This window comes from Lipomyces tetrasporus (genome assembly GCF_029532465.1).
Source record: "Lipomyces tetrasporus strain NRRL Y-64009 chromosome Unknown POJ06scaffold_1, whole genome shotgun sequence".
Taxonomy (NCBI): Eukaryota; Fungi; Ascomycota; class Lipomycetes; order Lipomycetales; family Lipomycetaceae; genus Lipomyces; species Lipomyces tetrasporus.
The window spans coordinates 478,892-494,496 of record NW_026611596.1 but is presented as its reverse complement, the minus strand read 5'-3'; the positions used below and the strand labels follow the sequence as shown (position 1 = coordinate 494,496).

General features: G+C 45.4%; 5 protein-coding genes across 5 annotated transcripts; 2 read left to right on the top strand and 3 right to left on the bottom strand.

Annotated features, from left to right (window-relative positions):
- Positions 1-2,335: 2,335 nt before the first annotated feature.
- On the top strand, positions 2,336-2,573 carry POJ06DRAFT_242279 (uncharacterized protein; the record flags this gene model as incomplete). Its single annotated transcript, XM_056186210.1, has 1 exon — positions 2,336-2,573. Exon 1 carries the CDS (start codon positions 2,408-2,410, stop codon positions 2,570-2,572), a length of 165 nt encoding a protein of 54 aa, XP_056047019.1. The 5' UTR covers positions 2,336-2,407.
- Positions 2,574-4,308: 1,735 nt separating this feature from the next.
- POJ06DRAFT_279327 (uncharacterized protein) lies at positions 4,309-4,896 on the bottom strand (the record flags this gene model as incomplete). The annotated part of the gene is made up of 4 exons (XM_056189802.1): positions 4,309-4,369; positions 4,390-4,521; positions 4,618-4,754; positions 4,798-4,896. The coding sequence occupies 4 exons, from the start codon at positions 4,894-4,896 to the stop codon at positions 4,309-4,311; spliced, it is 429 nt and encodes a 142-aa protein (XP_056047018.1).
- Positions 4,897-11,450: 6,554 nt separating this feature from the next.
- POJ06DRAFT_242274 (uncharacterized protein) lies at positions 11,451-12,015 on the bottom strand. Its single transcript, XM_056186209.1, has one exon. The coding sequence runs from the start codon at positions 11,940-11,942 to the stop codon at positions 11,667-11,669; it is 276 nt and encodes a 91-aa protein (XP_056047017.1). The 5' UTR covers positions 11,943-12,015; the 3' UTR covers positions 11,451-11,666.
- Positions 12,016-12,192: 177 nt separating this feature from the next.
- Positions 12,193-14,274, bottom strand: POJ06DRAFT_242271 (aldehyde dehydrogenase domain-containing protein). The gene is made up of 5 exons (XM_056186208.1): positions 14,019-14,274; positions 13,762-13,966; positions 13,534-13,709; positions 13,265-13,463; positions 12,193-13,215 (listed from the first exon to the last, which is right to left on the bottom strand). Exons 1-5 carry the CDS (start codon positions 14,267-14,269, stop codon positions 12,451-12,453), a joined length of 1,596 nt encoding a protein of 531 aa, XP_056047016.1. The 5' UTR covers positions 14,270-14,274; the 3' UTR covers positions 12,193-12,450.
- A 167-nt stretch (positions 14,275-14,441) lies between these two features.
- Positions 14,442-15,382, top strand: POJ06DRAFT_190651 (Ribulose-phosphate 3-epimerase-like protein; the record flags this gene model as incomplete). Its single annotated transcript, XM_056184810.1, has 6 exons — positions 14,442-14,478; positions 14,532-14,719; positions 14,787-14,983; positions 15,032-15,086; positions 15,138-15,255; positions 15,306-15,382. 6 exons carry the CDS (start codon positions 14,442-14,444, stop codon positions 15,380-15,382), a joined length of 672 nt encoding a protein of 223 aa, XP_056047015.1.
- Positions 15,383-15,605: the final 223 nt, after the last annotated feature.

Here is a 15,605-nt window from a genome sequence, read left to right as displayed (position 1 = left end):
GATTTGTCCCGCGTCTATGAAGACTTGTACAACGTGGGATTATTAAATATTGGTGTTAATCACTCACACATTGCTACTCGCATCTATTGACTTTTGAAACCGTGGAAGCCAAAGGCAACTAATATGATAATAGACTCTTACTTTGCGAATAGAATCGAAGAAGGGGGTCAGATGAGGTTTTTTCCCGCAATGTAGCAATTATTTGACGTTGTACAAGTTTTCCGTAATGCTGGAGAAGCCACCCATTATTATATACCTGTCCAGATTGGTTTGTTTCAGCATACTCACTCATCCTTGTCCGCTGTACATTTGCCCATGTCCAGCCAACCAATTCCGCTCGTGTCATTCCACTCGGGCCACATTCCTTGCTTGTCCAGTCGACATTCGCAGGGCCCCACGGACCCGCCTGATGAATTTTACTCATGCGCTCGTGTCTTGGTTATTCACGTCTAACCTCTGGCTATCTAATTGCTAGCTACCTTTTTCACGGACAATCTTGTCGCTACACGTGCCTGAGCTAATGATGAGATGGCTAGTGCGTTAGAAGTCGGCTGTTTACTATTGGACTCTTTAATCATTGAGCAGTCTCCTCCGAAGGCGAATAACGTGATGCATGCATTTCCACCGGGTTTGCTAGATGGCAATTGATTTTGCGGTGAAGTCGTACAATGCCATGTCGCACGTCATCCGAACTTCATTCTCCCGAATCACATGTCGAGCAACGGGATGTGGATTCAGACCGTATATTTTCAATATGTTGATGTAACTATTTTGTAAGCTTGTGTTGTCGCTTTTGGTCTTAGTCGTTTAGACCGTGTTTAAGCAACTGACATAACTAATTGTTTTCCTTTAAGAAACAATATAAGAACTATATTTTGATAAACGATAGACCATTATAAAGCAACTGGCCTATACGGTCAGACCTCACTCTACGGTCAAATAGCAATTCCCAAACTTGAAAAATGCTTCTTGAGATGATTCTCCTGATTGGCTCATATTTGGCCCAATCCAAAATACTGACAGTAGCTGATTGAGCCAACGGCCGGCAACGCCTCAATGAATAATCACATGCTGTAAATATTATCAGCGGACAGCGGAACTTTGAGCCTGCCAAACGACCCCTGGAGAGCACTCTGCTGTGCTGCAGATCTTGCTACACCAAGCGACCTTGCTCGTCCGACCATCCTCGCCCTTTCCACCGGATCTTTAAGCCAAGCCCTGAAATTAGACTTCATCGGAGGTTTTATCCGATTCCGCAGGCATTGTTAGAGGGGAAGGCCGAGTCTGCAATGTGTCAGTAGTAGTGGTCCGTCTCATGCAAGAGCGTCTAGAACAGTTCGCGAGAGACACTGGCATCGTGCATGCTGACTGGTGGGTTAAGGACCGTATATAAGAATTGTGCCCACTGGCGAGACACGAACAAGTTGATATACAACAAGAACTATGAACTGTCCGTATGTATTCAAAATGGATGAAACGGGTTACGGCATCGGAATAGGCGATCAAACAAGGTTATCATCGCTAGATTCCAGAAAGCGAGTCAAAAGTTATTCCAGGGCGCCAGGAATGGATGACAGCCAATGAATGCATTTCAGCAGATAACAAAGCTCTACCACCTTTGATCATCTTCAAGGGGTTACAAACCAATACCAACTGGGTAGTGCCTGATATTCCTTCCGCCAAACTGGAGATTCTCTGTTAGCAAAAGTAGTTGGACATCTGATGGCCATGGAATGGCCGCCAGTTTGACCCAGACTTTTGAGCCAGAACCCCTTGAACAGGCTGGATCCAACCCCCGCCTCCTCATTGCAGACGGCCATAGCAGCCATATTCTGCCCCATTCATCGCCTACTGCATGGAAAACAATATCTACCTTATTATCATGCCAGCTCACTGCTCACATGTGCTGCAACTCACGGGATATCTCAGTGTTTGGTCCATTGAAGACAGCGCTTGGCAGGGGGACACCGAACCAGGGTAGGTATTGGCCGGATCAAGCACTATGAGTGGGTCCAGATGTACAAAAAGGGAAGGGATAAGGCAATTAAGCACTACGAGTGGGTTCAGATGTACAAAAGAACAAGGGATAAGGCAATTACAGAACATAATATCCAGGGTGCTGTGAGACGTGCTGGTCTGTTTCCATATAACCCTCAAAAGGTGGTCCGCCATATTCCAGAATCTCCTCCAGCCATACAACAAATCCCACGAACATTTGGGAATCAAGGCGATCTCAATTCCTTGCTGAAGAGCTCTCCAGACGGCACTGAGCTCCGAGAATCAATTCCAGTCTTGCGATCGATCTTGAACAGCCAGAAGCGGCTTCTATCACCCGTCAAGCGATATATCAATCGCCTGGCCCACGTTGCTGAAAGCAACATACGGAACTATCGACTATGACAAGCAGATGGAAGACGGCGCAGAGATTCTTCAGGCCCGGAAGGTTCGTAGGAGGGGTAAAAGAGTGCAATTAGTAGGGAAATCCTTGTTTAGCACCGAGGAGACTTTAAAAATTGCGGATGATGCTACAAAGAAGCAGGTGGCAATGAGGAAACTGAGGAACCAGTTGTAAGGGAAGACACTGAAAAATTATCTGGATCTTGTAATTCTTTTCTAGAGGATTAGTTGTTTTAGTATAATATATTGATATTTGGAAGAGGGGATGTAGCCGTCAGAAACACCCATACCCTACGTTATATACAATTAATTTCCAATAGTAGCTGGCTTATCTGACCATATGTATAAGGATTACGCAGCTTTATGCATGTAGTATTTGATCATGATACGGCATTACTGTCTTCTTGATCACCGCCTAACTATGGTGCGGTTTATTGGTACTTGAGTCCGGCGTCCGGTAAATTTTATTCGGGATCATGCGATGGCTCTAGCCATGCAACTCTCACTTCTCCCGTACTAGCTCAGTAAGGACCAGCAGACTAAGCGCCACGTTGGAGATCATCTATAGTAGTCACCGTGACCTTGAAAGCGAACTATAGAGAGTACAGTAAAGTAACATCACATTTACTATCTAAATGTTGAGGGTACAGTTGTAATGAATGATTCTTCTGGGATCCATCGTCAACTCCTGTGAGAATATTGCGTCGCGCATTGAGTAACCATACTGATGCGCCGTGTCGGTTTGGAAAAGTAGGGACTTCATTGAGCAAACCCAGCAAACCCGATGGAACTGCATGCCGGCAACAAACGTTTCGCTATAGAATTTATCAAAGAGGAGGAGCCCAATAGTAAGTTGCCCATATCTCATTCACCACAACCCAGCCATTCTCGCGTCTGCGGGCGACAAGACTGGTTATGAGGACTTCATTTCTAGTTAGAGAACAGGCAGTTATTATTGTCACAAGCTGCACCAGCGGGTTTAGGTTGATCTTTTGCTACGTCTTCGGAATTTCCTGTTTGGGAACGCCTTTTCGGCTTCTTGTTTTCGCTTCGGTTCGCTCTTCTGTTTCCTTCTCCGCTTTTCTCTCCGCTCTTCTCTCCGCTTTTCCTCTTATCTTTGTTTGCCCGATTCTCCGCTCCTCCTTTTCGTGGGGCTTGCATGTAGAGCGCGCGGTTCCATACCTTAGCTCCCTTGTTGCTTGTTCCCTAGTCAATTGGGCCTTGTTTTCTGGGCAATATCTTACTTAATACATTTCAAGTCTTCGCAACAGTTATGGGTGCAACTTCGCAACAGTTATGGGTGCAACGCCATACGTGGCAATACGGTTGGTTGGCAATCAGATATCCAGCAGCTCAACTCGACAATCTTAAAGTGGGCGCCAGATACATGTGGACGGATCATGCCTTGTAAACCTGTAAGGTGTAGGAGGACGAACTTACTTCCGCAGAAGAGGCTGGAAGCAGAAATGTTTTCGAAGTGGACTAACGATTCTGAGTGAAAATGTTTTTAAGGCTTGATCATCAACTATACACTTCTTTTACCCGGAATATCCACTTTCTTACAGGAGATTCATGGGGCAACTGCCAACCATACCTCTTTGGGACTAGCGTGGGTGTACCTTGGTATTCAGGAAAAACGGAGGCAGTCTTCAGGAAACGGAGGAGTACCGCATAGCCACTACTCTCCACTCAAAATTACTACAAGTTCTAGAAATCAACGCTGATCAATTCGCCACACACTCAACGATATTTTCACTCGCTTTACCATCTTATATGTGGCATCGACGACGACCACTTGACCATAAAGACGTGCCTTTTGAACGTCATCGGGCTTGCCAAAGAACAGAGCCTCGAGAGTGTTGACCACGGTCAGTTTTACATGGTATATGCAATCTTCATCCCTTACCGTCTCTATGAACTTTGTGATGTGCCTTTTCGCTGAGTATAATTATCGGTGCGATTATAGACGTCTCTACCAGGCAAGGAAAGGACAACCCGAATGTGGTGTTTATCACTGATGCAATAGTGCTAAGAGATGCGGACGAGTACCGGACAAGGTCGAGCATAGTTTCCCTGGCCTCGGCAGTCATCTGTCGGTTCTGCGGATAAGCATAGGGATAATACCTTCAAGCTGGTGTCCTTCATGATGGTTAATGAGCTGTGTAATAATCCACGAATCATCGAGCTGTTTCCTGAAGCGCAGCATCCAAGAACAGTCACAAAGTATGCTTCGTGCATCCCATTCCATTTTCACCTGTAGATCCCTTTGTCATAGGGTGATTTCTGCTGTCGAATGGCTTTTTGGCGCATTTGCACAAAAGCAATAGTCTCTGGTCTCTGTTTTTAATAAAACCATTCTTCACTGCGAAACTATGATTGGATCGCATCGCATAAGCATACAAATTGTCTGGCTTGATCGACCGACTCGAAAACCAGGCCGACATATGAAACATGTGGGTTGTTGGCTGCTGCAGGAGTCCCATGCAAGCCTAGCCACATGCAAGCGCGAGACCAGCGCGCTCTAAGCTGTTGCTCCCGATGTCGGACTAGGAGAAATTGGTGAGCATGGCGAACGTGAATGGGGTTTGTGAATCTTTTCATGAATAATAAACATAAGACAGAAGACAATTTTCCGCCCCTGACGTACTGTTTGCGGACGCGTCGCGTAGCATTAGAGTTTGACCAAAACACTCAAATTTGAAGAGAAATTTACAGCGTGCTAAATTACGTCAAACTGAAAATCTCGTAACCTCTGTTCTAGGGTTTGGGGTCCCAATTAGCAAGGGGGCGGCACATAAGTAGAACTGGGTCATTTCGAGTCGAAGTCCACTTTGAGTGCACTCAAGTCGGCGTTAACTTCACCTCACTTCGAGTTTACTAAGACAGATTTGGCTCCACTTGCGATTCTGTGAAGTTGACTCGTAGTCAACTCGAGTCACACTTCACTTCACTTGAGCTTGTCACGAGAAACTTGGATGTCAAGGAAGCTCAAGTTTAGCTAATTTAACGTTTTATGTCCGCATCTGTTTCACTGTAAATAGTAACAACATTTAACCTTTCTACAATTTATTAGAATGTTCTGGGATTGCTAGCTGGGAAGGTATAGCATTTTGGAGCAAGACTTACATCGAGACCTTTGAGTTTGGAGCCAGACTTCGAGATTTTCGTTCCCAACGCAAAGGCAACAACGCAAGCAAACAAACTACTCACTTCTACTTCGCGTAACAATTTTCAATTGAATAGTATACAAAATATGCTGCTGTTATTAAAACTAAACAAAAGCTTAGTATAAGTAGTGGCCTCGTCTAGTATATCTGGGCTATTCATCAGGGAAGGGAAAATCGCAGATAAAGTCTAACAGCGCCGCAGCAGCTGGGGCTCGCGATGCGATCGAAACCTGAGTGCAGTAGGCGGGTTGACATGTTTAGACTGCTTGGGCCTGGATGAAAAGCTTCCGAAACTCTATCTCATCCGGAACTCCACGCGCGAAAGAGGCAGGGACAGATAGACCAAACGCTTTTCAGGATGTTGTTGCCTATTAATTTCCTCTCAACTTGAGCTAATGGTGGATCCAGCCTTGGATGGTTTGGCTGGGAACAGAATCGAACGACATCCGGACAGGAAGCCAGATTGTGGGTTCGAACTACATTTCACGTGATTGTCAAGGGGTTCAACACGACGTCGTGCGGGCCGTGTGGTAATATAAACTACGAAGGTTTGGTTTAGGGAAAGGCATCGGTTGTGGAAAACAGGAAGTGTCGATCCGCTTTTCAAGTCGGCTTCGACAGCAACTAGTCGCATAAATCGGAATCGAGATCTGAATTGGCGACTACTACCGTTTCAGTTTCTATAGGCATCGACGTTTGGACAAGTCCAATAAAGTGTGCAATGTTTGCGATTATTGCGCACTGGATTACGGACGAATGGGAACCCCGCGAAGCTGTATTACATATTGCGGAAGTACGGCGAAGTCCCACCGGAGTGGCATTGGCGCAAGAAGTCCTTATATGCTTGCGCTTTTATGACATCACCAAAAAGATGGTTGCAATTACATGAGATAATGCAAGCAACAATGCCGCCCTAATGCAAGAACTTGAAAGGTTGCTCGTGCCCAGTCGTGTGTAACGACGCTGGACTTGACTGGGCTTTGACTAAGACAAAAATATATCCTTATGAGTACAAGAATACAATACAAGACTTGTTTTTTCACTTGGTCTTAGAGGACAAACCCTCCTGATATACTCGACCATAAACAAATAAGAGAACTAAAAATAAACAAACTAAATATAGAACAATGAAACAACACTAAACATAGAACAATAAACAAAACTAAACATAGAAACAAATGTAAAGCGGCTGGAGGCGCAACGGAAGCATCATGATGATGTGGTTCACGCGAAGCGGTCGAAGTGCAGCAGGTCCATTACATCGTGTCCGCTTCTTCGAGGACTGTGGGGATGAGGTTTCCGATGCCGAAATCACGTTCAATAGCGAAGTTGACGGGCGTGAACTCGAGCCTAATAGGTCTATATCTTCGAGATCTGATGACGATTCGCTTAGAGCGATTGTTTTTGCAGTCGAGGATCATCATATGGATAGAGAAAGGAGCGTCTCAAGCCCAGCCATGGTACCAAACCCAATATTATTTCGAGGTCCAGCGTCATGGGTCAGATGTTTGGCGCATTCGTTGAACCTTGTCATTAAAGAAGGTTTGAAAGAACAGGGCTTTCGTGTTGCTCAGAGCATTGACATCGATAACGTCGAAATTTTATAACGTCGAAATTTTAGAACTGAGCACGATTGTGAGCAAAATCAGACGCGTTGCGAAGGCTATCGCAAAACAGCCCATGTCTAGAGATGCGTGATTCCAAATTCTGACATTTGGCTCGGACCGCAAGGCCGTTCCGTACGAAGTGTCCGCCAGGTGGAACTCGACGTACTATATGACTAAAGCGGCCCACGAGATGAAGAGAGGTTACGAGCGATTCGCCGCAGAAAGTAGTCGCCGCTCGTGCTGTGCATTCAGGCATCGTCGGTTTCAGTAGAGAGACTCTTTTCGACGGGAAAAGACATTGTCTCGGTGAGACGTAGTTCATTGAGTCCTAGCACACTCTCCATTCTGATATTTGAAGCATCGGTTGAAATATGGAGTGAGTCGCTGAGTCGCTGAGTATTTATTTTCGTTTTGCACATTGATGCCGTTGTAGTATTCACTTCTTGTTGCCAAAATATAGATATATTGCATGTTACTATCGTCAATCCGCGAAAAGGTAAACGGTTCTTTCGAAACGGTCCGGTTTTGCCGACAAGTACTAAAAATTCGGTCCGGTCGAGGATGCCTTCCCTGTATTATAGTAAACTTTAGTCCGGTCCCGGTCAGAGGAAGCACTTGGTTCGGTTTGACGTCCGCGACCGAATTTGCAACCAGTCTCTTGCCCTTATATAGATAGGGTTACATGACGACAGGCGACATCCGGACATCGCCTTTCGTCTCGGCCTTGACAGTTGGACTTAAAAGAGTTCGTGGTCTAGCAACGTGCCGAGATGAAGAATAAGGTTTAAAGCTTTTGACACATGATCACTAAACCATCTCATGGTGCGTATGTGCACTGCATTGCCGCCTAGGCATCTCGATGTGTCTTAATGAAGGGCCACGTGGCGCAAGGCCAGCTATTCAATACTATGCAAGCGACTTACAATTAGAGGAGGCGGTGCAGCGAGCATAAGATGAGCTCTCGATTCAACTACTACTCAGGTGTGTGAGTTATCGTATTGCCTGCTGCCAACTTCGAAATAATGACATACGCAGCTTGAGTGTAGGGAATATTTTGTCTTCGTCATCAGAGCTTCATAATAAATAATTTTACCATGTGTGAAGCATGTAGCAGAGCGATGCAGGGCGCGCGTACTGAACCTGAGGCGGCCCAGGGGCACATTGTAGAAACTGTACCCTCACCTATCACGCCTGGCAAGAGTTAATAGAACTAACTGCAAGACTGTGCACGGTCCTTTTGATCGATGACCCATTCTTGCATGTTTTATAAAATTGCTGTTTCGCATTCTCGGGTCCTTTCTTTAGCTATCCGTTCGGATGAGATTATATGCAACGATCTGAGTAAGACCTTGGAAAAAGACGATGATTCTGAACCGGACTCTGATAATTACGATGACGATTCCGAGTCTACCATACGCATAATATTTGCGTGTGGCGATTCACTTTGTCGCTATGTTTTACAAATTAGCTGTCCATTTGTCTGCACAATAAATGTACGAGTAATAGCTTCTGGGGGCGCAACAGCTACATGGTACGGTGATGGAGACGCGTTGACGAAGGAGACGAAGTCTTTCAATCACTGGTCAGTAGGCACGTCAACATCATCATCACATATCTTACCAGATGCATATGCCATAGCTCTAGACATATTAGAGAACTTGGGCTATGAGAATAAGCTAGCAAGGGCACGAGAATCTGACAGGCCTCCGACACTAGTCAGTGACCCAGGAGATCTGTTTCCTGGGATGTAAAATGAAACTGTATGAATGCTCCACCCTTCGCTGTGGGTACCACAAAATTTTGGAACTGGTAAGGTAATCAATAATCTAAAGGCGTTCGGAAATACTCTCCATGTTATAAGACATTGACTGTAAATGTACAAACCAAACGCTTGTAGAGAGCGATTACAGTGCAGAAAGGGAGAGAGGCTATGCAAGTCATTTACGATTTCTGGGAGACGGTACTGAGAGAGTTGCTAGAGATACATTTCCTATTATTCAATCTTGACTAATTGAGCAGTCCCAAAATTTCGCCAGATAATTGTGGGATGCTAGCACTTACTAGTTACTATGGGGTCTGATTTCTTGATATCCCGCTCCTTAGATGGTCTCGATTTTATCTAATCCCCAATAAGAAAAGATCTACGTTTCCACAGAAGATATACTACTCAATGCTATTATTCTGCAGACTAACTGTCATGGCCTAGGCCGAGCCATGCGAGCGTGGTGCCAAGTCACAAGAAATGCATGATACGGGTGCGACGCATGAGGCGTGCGCACAATACGCGTAAATACGCCTAATTATGCAAATACGTCCTTCTTATGCTTTGTACGTTTGTTTTTGTCCTTGCCGTTAGGATATAATCGTTATTCGTATTCGTAAAGTCCAATACGATTACTATACGAGTCCATGTAAAACTTTACGATTAACTATACGAGCGCTGAGGTGGCCAGGTGGGTTACTCGCAAAAAAAAAATCTTATAGTCATGCACGTGACTTTCATTATCTGCTCTGAAATGCACACGTAGAGGACAAACAAATAAGTAGAAATAAATAGCACAAAATTACCATTCAGCTGCTCTTGAAAAGTAATCTGCAAGTAAAATAAGCTTTTTCATGGATCCTGACTCCATGGAATGATGTCTTAACCCAACTTTCGGCGGGGTCGCGTCGGAGATCCATATTTGCTAAGTTTGTCAAGCGAGCGGCAAATGATCGAGATAGCTTCGTTCGTATTATGTTTGTAAGAGATTCAGGGTAAATTCCCTCACGCCATACCTAAATAGGAATACGATTACTATACGATTTTGCGGTAGACTATACGATTACTTTACGATTAGGTCTCGGTTTTGCGATTAACTTTACGAATAGTATAAAATTTTGACGGTACCGTAATCGTATCCACCCCTACAGTGAGTTGCCGTGCCTAGATCATGTATTATTGCGCGTATCATAGTGATCTGGGAGTTATAAAGGAGGGGTTGGTTCTCGCTCCCAGATCAGTCAAGGAGTCTTGTATTCTCAGAATATATTCTTGTAACATCATCATAGGCTTAGATTAGTCTAGTCTAGTGATTCCTAGGGCTGGACACGATATCGCCAGAGGAAAATTCCTGGCGATAATTTAGGCGATACGATATGCGATAAGTTATTTGAAGTTGAATATCGTATCGTATCGCTGAGATTCCGCTTGATTCTCATCACGGTAAATAAAGGGCGTTGAGATGGAAAGACTAAGTAATTACTCAATTAAGTGCACGCCAAAAGTCCCCAGCAAGATATTTTGTGAGTTACAGAGATTATATTCAATAAATTCTGCTGAACCCTCCTTACTAACCCTAACCCTAATTTTAATGGCGTTAAACTAGTCTCGGTACTTATTCCTGCGTATTATCGCCCATATCGCATAAAATACGATACGATATCGCCAGACTTTTCTGGCCGGCGATACGACATGCGATATGGGCAAAACCCGGCGATATCGTATCGTGCCCAGCCCTATCCTAGTCCGGTCCAGTCCCGTTACATGTAGATTAATTGTACCAAAGGTAGATACTTTAGGGGCGGTCTTAGGTCTACCTAGCCCGGTGTTGATGAAAGTCAACTACTTCATCGACGTTAGGCCTTTGTCGTGGCTGCTGTTGCGGCTAAGGAAGAAGTGTGGCGTTGTAACGAGGCTGGAGTGCCGGCAGGACTGGGAAATGACGTGAACAACCAAATTTATTATGTCGAGGATACAAGACTTTTGTTCTTGACCAGATAGCGAGGACAAAGTCATTCTTTAATTATATTCTGTTTGGCCCCTACTGAATTATGTGTACACGTAGATGACACGTAGCCAAGGATGAGAACACGCCAGCAACAACGAAGGACATAAACGAACACGCAAGCAAAAACAAAGGACACGAAGGCCAAAACACAAGCCGGAACAAAATCCCGAACTCGGAATTGCTAGTTGATGCCATGTCAGTGCGAGCCGCACGCTGCACGCCGCACTCCGCACATTGTCTCTACATGACAGGTGCCATACGTAACTTTTATGTTATGAGATAGCTACGTAGCAGTAGGGATGGGCATCCAAAGCGCCACCGCAAACTGCAAAATTTCGCGCAAAATTGGAAATGCCGCGAAATTTCGCGCAAAACGCCATTTGACTGCTATTACAATGAGAGGAAAGAAACAAAGGATGTATTAGTTAAAAAAAAAATAAAAAAAGAAAACTACACAAGCAGCTCGTCCACGGGCTCTACATCTTGTTCACCCTCGTCAAGCTCCATTTCCTCCTCTTCGTTGAACCACCCTGAGTCCGGTTCCTCCAGAAAATCGACCTCGTTTCGCCCGAGCCATTCCACAGCCACATTGGCACAGAGGAACACCAGCTCTTCGACTCTGGAGTTCTTGAGCCTATTGCGCGACTTTGAATGGATTATCCAAAAGTCGAACAATTCCTTTCTGCCGATCCGGATGTAAGGTATCACGGACAGGACTTTTTGAGCTAGTTGTGACAGCGCACAATCAAACTGACTCTTCCACCATATTCTCGCGCTGACGTTCTTTGCAGCCGTCCAGCAACGAGATCTGTTGAAGATCCCTTCCTTCTGCAGAAAACAGAGAAGCTCAGAATATATAGTTCAGCGTCAGTTGAAGAATAATTGGCATCAAGCCACGAACTGGAATCTAACATCCCTGCCCTTGGTTGCAGCCCTAATAATGTAAACTCTCGAGGGATTTTGCATTTTGCATATGCAAAATTCTTAAATTTGCGCAACATTTTGCAGCAAAAAAAAAAGCGATTTTGATTTTGCAGCAAAATGCCCATCCCTACGTAGCAGTGTGAAGGGAGTGGGGGCCTGGGGAGGGGGGGGGGGGGGGGGGGGGGGGGGGGGGGTGGGAGGGTGGTGGAAGTCTTGCAAGGACTGCTTAATTGATGCAGTTCCACGGACCTAGGTCTATATCTCTTAAGTGGACTGCTTATCTGTACCTAATGAGAAAAGATCCGCACGCGTACGTTGTAAGGTACGTAATATGAAACATCGAGGAGTGGCCAAGGGACACCCAAATCAATTAAGCGTGCATGCAGACTACCTGACATAAATAAAGTAATGCAGTTGACTGGAGAGACATGAGTTGCATAATGCTTCACCACAAGCAATAGAGGCACAACCAAATACATTTGGCAATCTTCATGCCAAGTAACAGTCCATAAACAGTACTTGATAACGTACTAGAAACCTCTAATGAAGCAACAATCAATGAGATCATATGGACAATCGTCTGAGTTACAAAGAGATGCCCAAATTCAAATGGACAGCTTTCGGTCTCCAGTAATTCTTCATAGCGTACTCCCCGAGTTCTTGTCCAAACCCACTCATCTTGAACCCACCAAAAGGAACCCTAAAGTCACTGTCCTGGGAAGAATTAACCCACACCATACCCACATCCAGCTTTTGCGCAGTATTCACAGCTTCAGTAATCGACTTCGTAAAAACTGCGCTTGCCAAACCATACTCAGAGCTGTTTGCCCTCCGTATCGCATCTGATGAGGTTGCAAATGAATCCATGACGACTACTGGTCCAAATACCTCCTCTTGAACAATTTTCATATGGTCTCTCGCATCAGAAAAAATAGTAGGCAGCATAAAATATCCCGGAACATCCATTTCTTCGCCGCCATAAACCAAGTTGGCACCTTCCTCAATACCTAATCGAACATATTGCAGGACTTTTTTAAGCTGTGCGTCAGAAATTTGGGGCCCATGATCTAGCGGACCCATACTCATCCTATGTATTGTGTAGCTCTTAAACATTTCCACGAACTTCTTGTATATAGTCTCCTGTATCAAAATCCTCGATGTAGCGGAACACATCTGGCCGGAATTGCTCATTATTCCTGAGTAGCACCATTTCACAGCTTGTTCCAAGTCTGCGTCTTCAAAGATTATCGCTGCAGACTTGCCACCTAGTTCAAGCGTAACAGGGACGAGATTACTAGCGGCTGCTTGCATGATTTTCCTACCCGTTGCTGCTGACCCAGTGAAGGATATCTATCGAGCTTTAGTTATAGGTTTTGCCTTCATAAGCCGATTAAGATACCTTGCTAATTCCACAATGAAGAGCTAAGGCAGCACCAGTGTCACCATCCCCAGACAAAATGTTGACGACTCCTTGAGGGAAGCCCGCTTCTGTGATTAGATTTCCCAGATATAAACTTGACAAAGGTGTAAGCTCCGAAGTTTTGAGGACAACAGTATTACCCGCGGCAACTGCAGGTGCTAGTTTCCAAATAGCAAGCCTAAAACTGTCAGAAAAAACTGATAAACAGATACAGTTGTTATTCTATTTTTATGTATGTTTTAACTGACATCAGAGGGTAGTTCCACGGGACGATTAATGCGCAGACACCGAAGGGCTCATGCAGCGTATAAGCAAATTTCTCTGTAAATGGTTGAATGCTGTACCCGTGAATCTTATCTGCCCACCCTGCATAATAGCGCGTCACGTTTATACACTCTTGAATGTCTTCAGACATCGCAGTATCCTACCTTGAATCAGGCGACGCCCAGTAGAGATCGCTGAACTGATGGACTTACCGCTGACTTCCCCGTATCAAATGCTTCGATAGATCCTAGGATGTCTTTATGGTCTTCAATAAGTCGGGATAAATTGTGTAGAAGTATCCCGCGCTCCGTGCCAGGTGTGGTGCGCCACGGACCAAGTGCCAATCTGGCAGACTGAACTGCGTTATTAACATCAGCCGATCCAGCAGAGAAAACGCTGGCTATCGGCCTTCCAGACCTGCGTTGGTTCAGCACAGAAACGTCGATTGCTCTTAGATAGGAGTACTTACCGAGGATCGTATGTTGTTAATTTCTTCCCATCAGTGGACACGTCAAAACCATTTGCAATGAATAGGCCGATTGGCTGTCGATATTTTAAGCCGCTCGGCAGCGTCACAACAGTTTCGACGGAACTGTAGTAACGACGTGATTGGAGTGTTAATTGACGTTCTAATAGGCTTCGCCGAATAATCATTGTATACAAACGAAGAAAACGCTGGCAGTTGACGACATCCAAGGACGAATTGAAACCCTTCGACATATGTAAGCTAAGGGGAGTGTCAGGGCTCAAACGTTCGCACGGCTGTTCGTCCTCACGTCGGCTCTCCGACGTCCGAAATATAAGTACAACACGAGCAACTCGACGTTGTTTCTTAGTGGTTGCTCATTCTCTTCACACCAGTATCCTCAGTTCATTAGTCTGATCAAATACGATGCCGGAAGCCAAAATAGCGCCATCAATTCTGGCCGGTAGGTTCACAACATGCCCGCTATCAGCTGGCCACCGACTGACCAATCGCCAGGAGATTTTGCCAACCTCGAGTCCGAATGCAAGCGCATGATGAGGTGCGGCTCGGACTGGCTTCACATCGACATCATGGACGGCCATTTCGTCCCTAACCTGACCATCGGCGCGCCGGTAGTGACCTGCATCCGCGGAGCCTTGCCAAAGGGCGAGAGTTTCTTTGACTGCCATATGATGGTTTCTGAAGTGAGTAGTCATATTGTGTCTGTCTGGTGTTCAGTCACTAGGAAGCCAGTTTTGACCCCAATGATAGCCAGAACGTTGGGTGGACGATTTTGCGAAGGCAGGCGGTGATCTCTACTGCTTTCACTACGAGGCCACCGAAGACCACGAAAGTCTCATTGACAAAATTCACGCCGCGGGTATGCGTGCTGGCTGTGCTATCAAGCCAAAAACGCCAGCTTCTGCAGTTTTCGATCTTGTTCCGAAGTTGGATATGGTCCTCGTTATGTGAGTGCCTAAGGATAGAACTGAGAATATTGCTAACGTCGAGCACAGGACTGTCGAGCCCGGATTTGGTGGACAGAAATTCATGAAAGATTGCATGCCCAAGGTATACATATAATGTAAGCGTGGACATTACATTTGCTAACTCAGGCTGCAGGTTGAGGAGCTACGGTCGAAGTTTCCGGATCTTGACATCGAGGTTGACGGTGGCCTGAGTAACGATACGATTGACTTTGCCGCTGATGCCGGTGCCAATGTCATTGTTGCTGGAACAGGTAATTTTGCCAAAGCTTATTGTCTGGTTGCTGTGCGCTAACATCAGCAGGTGTCTTCAAGGCCAAAGACCCTCAGGAGGCCATTGCCGCCTTGCGCGCGGCTGTCAACAAGAGGCAATTGAAGTAAATAAGTCAGTTTGCTATACTGGGTATGATGGTGTTAAATTGTGTAATTGGGGTATCCTGCTGTGAATCGCAACTCGATCAAACATGTGGGGTGTCTGCGTCCACTGGTGGGACCGCAAGCTATGCTGACATTATTATGGCAGTAATGTACAATGACATAAATGCATTTCTAAGAATACGTATCAGGTCTTCAAATTCGATTGTTCTGAATATTTGGCTGCTGT